General features: G+C 38.3%; 1 protein-coding gene across 7 annotated transcripts in view; it reads right to left on the reverse strand.

Moving 5' to 3' along the window:
- The window catches only part of HACL1 (2-hydroxyacyl-CoA lyase 1), a 39,429-nt gene extending 27,640 nt beyond the window's left edge, over nucleotides 1-11,789 (reverse strand). For 2 of the 7 annotated variants that reach the window (XM_082684587.1, XM_082684586.1), the window contains exons 1-7: nucleotides 11,589-11,783; nucleotides 11,292-11,396; nucleotides 6,226-6,266; nucleotides 5,516-5,596; nucleotides 3,722-3,794; nucleotides 1,551-1,628; nucleotides 276-370 (exon numbers count right to left, since the gene is read on the reverse strand). In XM_082684587.1, the coding sequence (XP_082540713.1) occupies nucleotides 276-370; nucleotides 1,551-1,628; nucleotides 3,722-3,794; nucleotides 5,516-5,596; nucleotides 6,226-6,266; nucleotides 11,292-11,396; nucleotides 11,589-11,678 (563 nt within the window). In that variant the 5' untranslated portion in view covers nucleotides 11,679-11,783. Of the gene's footprint in view, nucleotides 1-275; nucleotides 371-1,550; nucleotides 1,629-3,721; nucleotides 3,795-5,515; nucleotides 5,597-6,225; nucleotides 6,267-11,201; nucleotides 11,397-11,588 lie in introns of those variants that run through there. The other 5 variants (XM_082684591.1, XM_082684589.1, XM_082684590.1 and 2 more) reach the window with 5 other exon arrangements.
- Between the last annotated feature and the right edge of the window lie 138 nt (nucleotides 11,790-11,927).

Below are 11,927 nucleotides of genomic sequence, written 5' to 3' on the forward strand. Positions count from 1 at the left end.
TGGGGATGTATTACTTACAGCCTCTGGAAGAATAATTTCAAATGAGTGTTCAGGAAGCTCTAGTATTTGACTTAAAAATTAACCCCCAAATAATTACTAAATAATACCATTTTAATTAGAGAATTAAACCATTTGGCCAGGATTTAGTTTAATCATTAAATTGTCAAAAGTTAAAACAAATGAAGATTAACTTATAAACCTCCAGGTAAATTGTTAAAAAGGTAAACATTTCAATGACACAATTAAGAAAGAACTCCAGTGTAACTATTACTTACTTTACAGAATTCACATTCACTTGTAAATTCACAAAATCTGCAGGTATGTCAACATAACAAGGACCTGGACGACCATAAATACTGCTTCTCACTGCCTAAATTTATTACAAATGGAAGAAAATATTTTAAAATTCTCAATCTTTATCACATAGTCCACTCAGAGACAATTAAAAATTGTGAAAGGAATACAATTTTAATATTTTTTGGACATCCCCAGTTGGAGAAATAAACACTTTTAACTAAAATTGAAATGCCCTCTATTGACTGCATATATTTTAAAAGATATTTTTGTTTAAAAGAGGAGCTATAAGAAAGAAAATACTCAGTAGGGTTTTAAAATTCATGTCTTATTACACGTTAGAAGTTATCCACCAGGCTCTTCCTGCCAAGAGTTTATAAATGTGCTCTTACTTGCTTCCTAGTCCTAATGACTTGGCTAAGTTTTCAGAAACAGTGGTATTATCACATGTGTCAAATGGTGTCTGTAATACATGGTTTTGCAACAGCTCAAATGTAACTCCACATAGAAATGTTGGTTAACTAAGATTAATTTATAATAAGCTGTTTAGGCAACTAAGACATGGTTTTATAAGCATTAGGACTAATTTTCAATACTAAACTTTTGCAAAAGCACAAGAGAAACATTATTTTATTTATAAACATTTTTCATTTTAGCTTTCTCTTTATTTTTCTGTAGAAAAAAATTTAAAAACTGAAGAGAAAATTTTTTCAAAAATGATCTATTTTATGTTTCTAGAATTGACAACAAACATTAAAATATAAATAGCTCTTTAACACTAACATTTTTTAAAGATTTTTATTTATTGGGATGCCTGGGTGGCTCAGTTGGTTAAGCAGCTGCCTTTGGCTCGGGTCATGATCCCGGCTCCTGGGATAGAGTCCCACATCTGGCTCCTTGCTCAGCAGGGAGCCTGCTTCTCCCTCTGCCTCTGCCTGCCATTCTGTCTGCCTGTGCTCGCTCGCTCTCCCTCTCTCTCTCTGATAAATAAATAAAATCTTTTAAAAAATTTATTTATTTATTTATTTGACAGATAGAGATCACACATAGGCAGAGAGGCAGGCAGAGAGAGAGGAGGAAGCAGGCTCTCGGCTGAGCAAAGAGCCCACTGAGCCACCCAGGCGCCCAACACTATCATTTTTGACTGCCTGAATATATACCAAATTGTTGCTCATTCTATGGAGAATACAAATAACACAGATATGAGCAACTGAGAAAAACCAGTTGACTTAAGGACTTATAATTAAGTTCTTTACCTTTTCGATAATAGAGGGAATAGTTTCTATGCTGCTTGGCCGGGCAGAGAACTTGGTATATAATCTACAGGCTTCAACCTATATGCAGAAAGAAAATCACTTAAAATTCAGCTTACAGATCATATTACTCTTAAGAAGGAAAACAAAATGTTAAGTCATTACTTTCTACTATGTGTACTGAAAAGACGGAGAAAGTACATTACCTGGATTGTTTCTTAAGCCTGCACATAGCACAATCAAATTTCTGCCTCAGGATGATTTAGGAAGTAAATCAAAACAAGACACCATTTTCATTTCTCAGACTGGCAAAAATGAAAGACTGATAATACTCAGCATTTACCACCACACAGGAAAGCAGGCATTCTCCTCAGCTGCTGTTGAGAGTATAAATGGGAAGGGAAGCTGATAATGTCTGCTAAAAATTAAAATGAGCATATTCCTGGACCCAGAAATTCCAGTCAGAAATACAAAATTTCACCTGCTTCATCTTGTTACAATTATAATCTATCCTTATTACATTTCTGCCAGTTTTCCTGTTATGTATTTTACTATTACACTATTTGGGATGTCTCAATTCAGCAGTGCTATTTTTTTCACTGCTTATTGTACTCTGAAGCGATATATAGAAACGGTGTCTCTTGATACTTTTTGGTATGAAAGTTGGTAGTAGTAGTCCCATGAGCATGACAAAATTAAGATTTTCAGTCTGTTCCCAGTCATTCCATCTAAAGTATTTTCTCAAAAAAAGATACTTGGATTTTAAATCAAATCCATGATTTTCTCCTTACATTTTTAATTTCATCTAATAAACTTTTATTATTTTACTTTTCAGGAAAAAATATTTGTAGTGGACATTATCCTCTGCTTTCTCCTCATCTGTAAAGTTTTTGTAGTAAGTTTAAATTTCCTTTTAAATTACTTAGCTGCTCTGCTTATTTACCATGGTTATTTACCGTTAACTAAGTAAGTGGAAATACCCTTTCTTTTTTTTTTTTTTTTTTAAGATTTTATTTGATAGAGACACAGCAAGAGAGGGGGAGTAGAAAAGGGAAGAAACAGGCTTCCCGCTGAGCAGGGAGCCTGATGCAGGCTGGATCCCAGGACCCTGGCATCATGACCTGAGCTGAAGGCAGAGGCTTAATGACTGAGCCACACAGGAACCCCCTCAATTGCCTTTCAAGAGGATAAAAGTACAACTTTTGAATCAACCTATAACGAGATCTAGTATTTTACAATAATTTAAGTCATAGAGAAAATTCTATGTTTATATTCTGAGGTTCTCACAGTGACTTCTGTAATAACCAACAGACTTTACCTAAGGTTTTAACTTTGCTCAGAACTTTGTGCTAGAAATGTGCAAATATTTTCTTAAGAGTTGATCATTCACTCTCACCTTTGCTTTCTACACCTATTCTTAAAGCTGTAGCATTTTGTTTTATACAACTATTTAGGAAGACCTCTGTAATACTGTAATATATAGAAAAAAGTAAAAAAAAAGAAAAAAAACAAGAAAAACAAACTACAACATTTTGTTGACAAATTCTTTTCAGTTTTTAGAAATTTTTAAATGTTTTCCTTCAGCCTTCTAAAATAAAAATGAACTTGTCCAGAGCCTACTAATAGTCATTTTAGGTAGGATTTTTTCCTCTCAACTTTTTACTTCTCTAAAGTTTGACAGGTATAGTCTCACACCATTTTTATTCCTGCATCTTGACTCTTTCAGGCCTTACTTTCAGAGTTTAAAAGACGTATTTCTTGGAAGATTGCTCCTAAGCAGAGCCTGAGCTCCCGTAATATGCACACTGAGACTGTCTTATAGTTAAGGAACATTATCTATAAATTACCTCAGGTACCTCTATTTTATTTTAATTGTTTATTTTGCAGATAGGAATTTTTATTTCTTCTCCATAAATCTTTTTTAAGATTTTATTTATTTGACAGAGAGAGAGATCACAAGCAGGCAGGGAGGCAAGGCAGAGAGAGGAGGAAGCAGGCTCTCCGCAGAGCAGAGAGCCCAATGCGGGGCTCGATCCCAGGACGCTGGGATCATGACCTGAGCCAAAGGTAGAGGCTTTAACCCACTAAGCCACTCAGGCGCCCCTCTTCTCCATAGGTCTTAATAGCATACATTTATGCTACTAAACTCTAAGAAAAGTTTTAGAGTTGGGTACCTGTGGAAACTCCTGGAAGGCTCCCATCATTTCCTGACTTCTTTCAGAAGAACCGCCAATCACAATCAAGGGCCTGAAATAGTCATTGTTTTAAAAGAGAATTACAGATGAGATTGACATGTAAAATACTCAAGAGAGTGCCCAATTAATAAACTGTCATGTATGCTGAGAGAGAGAGAGATTTCATTTTCCCTTCAAAACTACAGATTAGGGGCAGCACTTGGGTGGCACACTGAGTTAAGCGTCTGGCTCTTGGGTTTGGGCTCAGGTCCTAATCTCAGGGTCCTGAGATCTCAGAGCAAGCTCTTCATTGGGCTCTGTGATGGGTATGGAGTCTGCTTAAGATTCTCTCTCTCCTTCTCTCCCTGCCCCTCCCCACCTGCTCACATACAACTGCACACTCTTCTCTCTCCCTCTCTTAAATAAATAAATAAATAAATAAAATCTTTAAATTAAAAAAACTATAAATTAAAAAAAGATTTAGGAAGCAACCTGATACAAGAGAACCCTCCCTTAATTTCAGAAAAATCTGAAATTCATAGTAAATGCTTTTCCTTCAGGTCGTCCACTTTCCAAGCCCTTCTGAATGCTGATGCTAAACTTCTAGGTGTGGCGATATAAAATAAATTTTTATGCCCTTCCCATAAGTCTTGGGATTAAATGGAGGAAACAATTTTTTTCACACTTTCCCAAGTGAGTCTACTTGGAAATGGTGGAGTAAGAGAAATTCCTCAGAAATAAATTTCTTAAAGAAAAGATAAAGCAAACTTAAAGTTACTAAAAAATATCAGACCCTAAAAGTAGGTAAGAAAGAGAAAGACTAGGAAGGATAAAAGGAAAGAAGGCACATGGCAAGAAAGTAAACAATGCCCTTCCTACCAGGACATCAGTCTAAATAGTATCTAAATATTTAATCTTCTTTTACACCAGGAAGTTTAATTATTTTATGCATTGACCAGAACATAACCCCATTTGCTATGATCTATGATCTATTAGGCAAAGTACCAATGATGGGGTTAAGGGCAATGTCAAAGAGTAAGTACTAAGGAGCTTATAGAGCAAACTGAAAAAATACAATTTCAGTTGTCTTGCTAATTATGCAAAACAAGATGAAGACCTGGATATACACTCTTACATATGGAGCGGGGGTCTTTAAAAAATAATTCTGTACTTAAGGAGGACTTGAACACACATTCACATATGCAGAGAGAGAAAAACACACACACACACAAACTCTAAAATGTGTGTTTTTAAAAGTTTTACATGAGTTATTCCTTTAAGCTTCTACATATAAGTTTGTAAACACTTAAAATTTCAGTCAAAGATGATGTCAGATGAAGGACATAGTATATACTGTCTAGTTCCTATGTGTTAAACACAGAGCTATGCCCATATGCTTCTACATATATGTTTAGAAACACATTTTTTTTTTTAAGTAGACTCCACACCTAACATAGGGCTTGAACTCATGACCCTGAGATTAAGAGTTGCATGCTCTACCAACCAAACCAGCCAGGCACCCCTTGAAACACATATCTTAATGAAGGAAGATGTTACTTGAAGGAACGTTTACATATAGGGTAGACTCAATGAGTTAATCATATGTGTATTCCCATATGCTTCTATACTTAAGTTTTCAAAAAACTCCAAAATGTTAACAGTATTTACCTCTAAGTAAGATTACTGATACTTTTTATGTTCTTCCTAATACTTTTCTAATTTTTTAATAAGGCATTCCTTCAAGCACTTGATTCCAAGTCTTCCCACCACAGATCGCAAATAACAATTAATTACCAACAGTTCATGTTTGCATTTGCCATACCACCCAAAGCGTGGATGAGACCTGGGCCAGAAACAACAAGGCATACGCCTGGCCTAGAAGCAAAACAGAATTTACTGTATTAAAAGCAGGTCAACTACAATAGCTGATTAATATCACTCTAGAGGGGAACATGGCAATCTTTCTGGACTTCAAAAGGAGGACAAAGAGGTCTTTACTACAACTGGTAAAGCAATTATTAGAATATTTTCTGAATTATCAAAGACACAAGGTGAAGATTATGTTCGTCTTCCTGCAAGAAAGAAGATACTTACCATCTTCACACTGTATTTCACTAACCTTTTCATATTTTGAAACTCTTTATATTTTGAAGAGGTTATATTTGAGCCCAATCAATTTAATTGCATATAAAAGCCAATTCTTAATATTGAGTACATACATGTTTGTATGGAGAAAAGTGTTTAAAAATTTTGTTTAACAAATAAATATGTCATTTGATTTCTAACAGAAAATAATTCTGAAATGTAAAGCTCTGCCTCAAAATTTTTAAATTGAATTTGAAAATGTGACTAGATGTAACTTTCTAACCTTAAAACACTCAAGGAAAAAGTATCTCCCTATATTTCAGTTTGCCATTTTATACATTTATAAAGTCATTTCTTAAGAAACTCTGTTTAAGACAGCCCTCAAAAGAAAATGAAATAAAACAAAGACTTTAGTTTACCTGCCTGTCAGATATCCAATCGCAGAGGCAGCATAACAAGCCTACAAAGAAAAAATACTGGGACTTAAGCATTTTGGGATCCTTACAGTAAGTGCACGTATAAAAATTCAGTATTCACTAAGAAACTAGAACTGAATGGCAAAGGAGGAATTGGAATGCTTTCAGTTTTAACAAATAATGTTCTACCTATAAATTTCAAGTAATAATTTAGGTATCTAATCTAGTTCTTAGTATTTCAAGAAACTTGTCTACTTCATCTAGTTTATTAATAATATCCTCTTACAACTCCTTAAAATCTACAGGATCAATGGAAATGTTCTCTATCTTATTCCTAATATTGGCAATTTGTCTTTTCTTTTTTTTTTATTCTTCATTGGTCTTGCCAGAGATTTATCAAATTTATTAATCTCAAAGAACCAAATTTTGGCTTTGTTGTTTTTCTATATTATTCACTTATTTTCTAGTTCACTAATTTCTGCTCTTGTATTTAAAATTTTACTCTTTTCATTAGGATTCAGTGTGTTTTTCTTTTTCTCGCTTCTTAAAATATAAGCTTAGAGCACTGATTTTTGCTCTTCCTCAGTAATCGATTTATTTAAAACCATTTCCTCTAAGAACTGCTTTATCTATGACTTACAAGTTTGAAATCTTATCTTTTCATTATCAATAAGTTCAAAATATTTTCTATTTTCTGCTATGATTTCTTCTTCAATCCACTGGTTAATTAGGGTTCATAGTGATGTAGTAATGTATGCTTTTTTTTTTTTTTTTAGTATTTTATCAGTTTACTTGAGAGAGAGAGCAGGTGGAGGGGCAGAAGGAGAGAGAGAAACAGACTCACCACTGAGCAAGGAACCTGATGCAGGGCTTGATCTCAGGCCCAGGGACCACAACCTGAGCAGAAGGCAGACGCTTAACTGACTGAGCCACCCAGGCTCACCCCCCTCCTTTTTTTTTTTTTTTAAAGATTTTTAATTTATTTATTAGAGAGAGAGCATGCATGAACAGGGAGGAGGAACAGAGGGAGTGGGAGAAGCAGACACCCCACTGAGCGGGGAGCCTGAAGCAGGCAGGGCTGAATTCCAGGACCCTGAGATCATGACCAGAGCTGAAGACAGATGCTTAAAGGACTGAGCCACCCAGGCACCCCTGATGTGTCCTTTTTGCATTCCTGTTATTAGTAATTTGTATTTTCTTTCATTTTTAAAAAATATTTTATTTTTTAATATTTAATATTTTAAAAAATATTTTATTTATTTATTCATGACAGACACAGAGAGAGAGAGAGGCAGAGAGAAAAGCAGGCTCCCTGTGGAGTAGGGAGCCTGATGCAGAACTCAATCCCAGGACCCTGGGATCCTGACCTGAGCAAAAGGTGGACGCTTAACCGATTGAACCACTCAGGTGCCCTCAGTCTTTCATTTTTGACCAGTCTGCCCTGGAGTTTTTTATTATACCGGTCTTTTTATTTTATTTTTTTAAAGATTTTATTTATTTGACAGAGAGAGAGAAATCACAAGTAGGCAGAGAGGCAGGCAGAGAGAGAGAGGGGGGAGGAAGCAGGCTCCCTGCAGAGCAGAGAGCCCCATGTGGGGCTCGATCCCAGGACCCTGGGATCGTATCATAAACTGAGGCCGAAGGCAGAGGCTTTAACCCACTGAGCCACCAGGCGCCCCTATACCAGTCTTTTTAAATGTTTATAAAGTATCAAATGTGTTACTTAACTTTCAAATGTTTGGGGATTTCCTAGTTATCTTTCTGTTACTAAATTTATTTTGACATGGTGAGGTTACATATATTATATGTCTTCAATCTTTGGAGATTTGTTGAGATTCTCTTTATGGCTTGCATCTGGCTAGTTTTTTCTCTTAAAGATTTTATTTCTTTGAGAGACAGAGACACAGAGAGAGCAGGAGTTGGGAGGGGGCAGGTAGAGGAAGACAGAGAAGCAACTCCCCACTAAGCAGGGAGTCCAACATGGGACTCGAGCCCACAACCCCAGGATCATGACCAGAGCAAAAGGTAGATGCTTAACCAACTGAGCCACCCAGGCACCCAGCCACCCAGAGAACAAATCTAATTATGTCTCCCACCTTTAAACTACACTTCAGCTACACAGCAAAAAAGGGGAGGTGTTAAATTAAATACAAGATAAGCTGAAAATATGCTAAATGCCATCTCAAATAAATCCTTTTTCTTAGTCTGGGACATCTTTTTTCCAGTATTATTTCTTCTCATTTTTTTTTAGAAATAATAAAAAATAGGATATTTTCTAACCTCCATTCAACTTTATGTGTGGTATACTAAACTTAGACGTTTAGGACATAAATGTAAAAAATTAAAAATAAATTTTTATGAATCATAATCTTAACTGATACCACTACATATGCCCAACTAAGAAGGTGCATAAAGGATCTTTACCATTTCTGTGTTACTATTCTCCACTGGCCCTTATCTCTTTCCCTTTTGCACATAAAACCAAATTCACATAGGATAATAATAAGATAACTCCTAAGAATGCAAGTGCATAAAACACAGTATCTGTTGTGATACAAACACTTATTTGGACACTGAGGAGCACTGTCCACTTATTAAAGTGAGGTAAGAAATGTTGCTTCAGAATGTAAAATACAAAACAACCTAAAACAAAAATTATATTCTTTTGCTGCAAATGTCAAAAGTTGAAAAGGAACTCCTTTTATAGATTATAAAACATGTATTTCCTGGGATGCCTGGGTGGTTCAGTCAGTTAACCATCTGCCTTCAGCTCAGATCATGATCCTGGGGTCCTGGGATGGAGCCCCATGTCATTGGGCTCCCTGCTCAGTGGGGAGCCTGCCTCCCCCATTCCCTCTGACCACCCTCCAACCCCAGTTCATGAGCTTGGGTGCTTGGGTGCTCTATCACGCACTCTCTCTCTCAAATAAATAAAATGAAAACAAACATGTATTTCTCTACGAAGTTACCTCACTCACAAGCAGAATACTGTGTGCAGTTCTTAAAAGAGCAGACTTCCAGAACTAAATTGTTTTTATTCAAATCCTGCTCTCCCATTTTCTGCTGTGTTATTTTGGCAAATTAACACAAATTAATTTGGGCCTTGGCTTCCTTACCTACAAAATGAACATAAGTGATAGCATTGTTGGGAGGATGAAATCCATAATACATGTAAAACATTCCAAATATTGCCTGTACACAATTAGAAATGAAACAGTGAGAACTAACAGTGTAGCTACTTTCTGGAAACCTGGTCAGTATATGTCTTGATTACTCTACCGATCCAATGAAAGACAATCAAATCACACTTACACTTTTTTCTTTAGCACAACATGTAACTGGATGCCAAGTCCTCTTTGCCTCCTGCATGGCTTCTGAATCTGTCCTCACATTCTCTCTTCATTACCCTGGCATTTCCCTAATTCAGGCACTAGTTAAGTCATCTGACTACTGCAGGGTGTCAGGTTGACTGAGGGGACTGTGTACTACAGGCATCTCAAACTCATATCCAGATTGGGATTCATTATCCTTTCCCTCCAAACTGGCTCTTCCATCTGTATTCCCAATCTGGAGTCAGTAGTTCTGTGAGCTACTCAGCCAGTTAAGCAAGCCCAAACCTAAGAATCATCTCCAGAAGAGCCTGTCCTCTCCTTCCTAGCTGGTTAATGCCCACTCATCCTTTGGGCCAGCCCAGGGAGCATCTCTAGGAAACGGGTGAAGTTTTAGGCTGAGTATCCTTTTCTGGGCTTCCACAGTACCCTGAATTTACCTCTATCACAGCACTTATCACATTATAATAAAATTGTCTGCTTATGTCTATCTCCACAGCTAGGTTTTAAGCTCTTCAAGGACAGGGACAGTATATCATTCATCTCCATATCCATATGCCCAATAAAGCCCCTGGGATCTACAGAAGCCCTCCACTAAGCTTATAGAAACTGAAATAAAACTTCAACCTGTCCTACTGATCATACTCTGTACTACCATGATTTCTAAAGCACAAATATAATTATGTCTCCCACCTACTTGGAAAACCCTTTGCAGTCTCATTCAGTGCTGAATAAGAAAGCCCACATTCCTTTTCCAGCCTTGGGCTTACTACAACCTACCCTCAGGCTATCTAGTCAGGCTCACAGACCACCCTGCCTTTAAGCTATTTTGAAGGAACAGCATGAACTGTTATGGATAATCTTCTCTGTCCCACTCAGAGAGAAAAAGTCAGCCTGTATACACACAGTTCCTTATACACACATCTATTCTAAGTTATTATACTAGATAAATTTGTTCTGTGTGTTTTGCACTCACCTTCCCAGATTGTGTTCAACTTAAAGACCAAGACTAACCCGATTCCTTCAATATACCTCTCTAGGTTTGGGCTTGCTTGACTGACTAGGCGAAATCACAGCACCTCTGACTCAAATCATGAATACAGAGGGAAGAGCCAGTCTGGAGAGAAAAGGTAATGATTCAAGTTCTGATCACAGCTTTACCATTTGTGATACTGTCACCCTGCAGGGCCATCTATTATGTAACAGGAGACCTGGCCTTCACCCACTCATCTGGTTGGAGGTGCCTGAGCACCTATCATGCTCTTGGCAGTGAGAATACAGATGTATCAAGAAATAATATCCCTCCTCTTTTGGCGCTCATAGCCAACTAGAAAAGTCAGACCACAGCAAATAATACACACACTAACAGGTAGTTATGCGAGAACAGAAGGCCTGGATTCAAACCGGGAAACTGTCCCTTCCGATCCCGACCTTCTAGACGTGGCAGAACACAACCCAGTGTAGTGTCAAGAGCATGGGCTCCAGACCCAGAACAAGTGGGTTGAAATCCTGGCTCTGCCGCTACCAACTGTCCCCTCGGGCAAATTACTTAACCTCTCTGTGTCTCACTTTTCTCATCTGTCAATTAGGATTAACCACAGTTCTTGCTTCATAAGATTGTCGTTTAATTGGCATGTGTTAAGTACTCACAGTGGTGAGGGCTGTGTGTCTGCAATCAGTATTTGCCGTTACTGTCAGTCATTCCCAATAATGCTTTTGGCTCCCGGCGTCCATACTTACGGCTTGTTCATTCCTCATCCCGACATATCTGATACCCAACTTCTGCGCCGCGACGGCAATTTCGGTCACGGGGATCCCCACGATGCCAAACATGTACGCCACATCCTGGGGGCCAAGAACAGGGGAGTAAAGGCCCGGACCCCCGCCACACCGTTCCCTCCCGCGGCGCTAAAGGGAAAGCCTCAAGGCAAACGACCCCCGCCACCCGTCCCATCCCAGCGCTCTCCAAGTCAGCGGGACGTCTCCGGTCCCTGCCGACTTCCGTGGGAGCCTTTCGCTGCAGGAGAATCACCGTACTTGGGTTTTTAAGGCCTGGGCGATGACTTCAGCACCAGAAACCTGCTCCTCGCTTTTGTCGCTGCCCTCGGCGAAGTTACTTTTCCCCATCGTCCACCTAAAAGTTCGAGGTACTCTCGCAGTCAACACGCACACGCGCAGTGACCTGTCAAAACAGTCAAGAGGCCGCGGCGCGCCAATTGGAGGGCCCTCGTCCTCTGACTGACAGGAGGAAAGCAACCAACCGCGTTAAATAGCGGGAAGGAAAAGGTGGGGCTTAGGGTAGTTGGCCTGCCTGGTGAGGAGTCCGTAAACAATCCTCTTCTCCAATCAGAGCCGTGCCCTTTTCCCGGCTCCTCC

This window comes from Mustela nivalis (genome assembly GCF_964662115.1).
Source record: "Mustela nivalis genome assembly, chromosome: 1".
In the NCBI taxonomy this organism is placed as follows: domain Eukaryota; kingdom Metazoa; phylum Chordata; class Mammalia; order Carnivora; family Mustelidae; genus Mustela; species Mustela nivalis.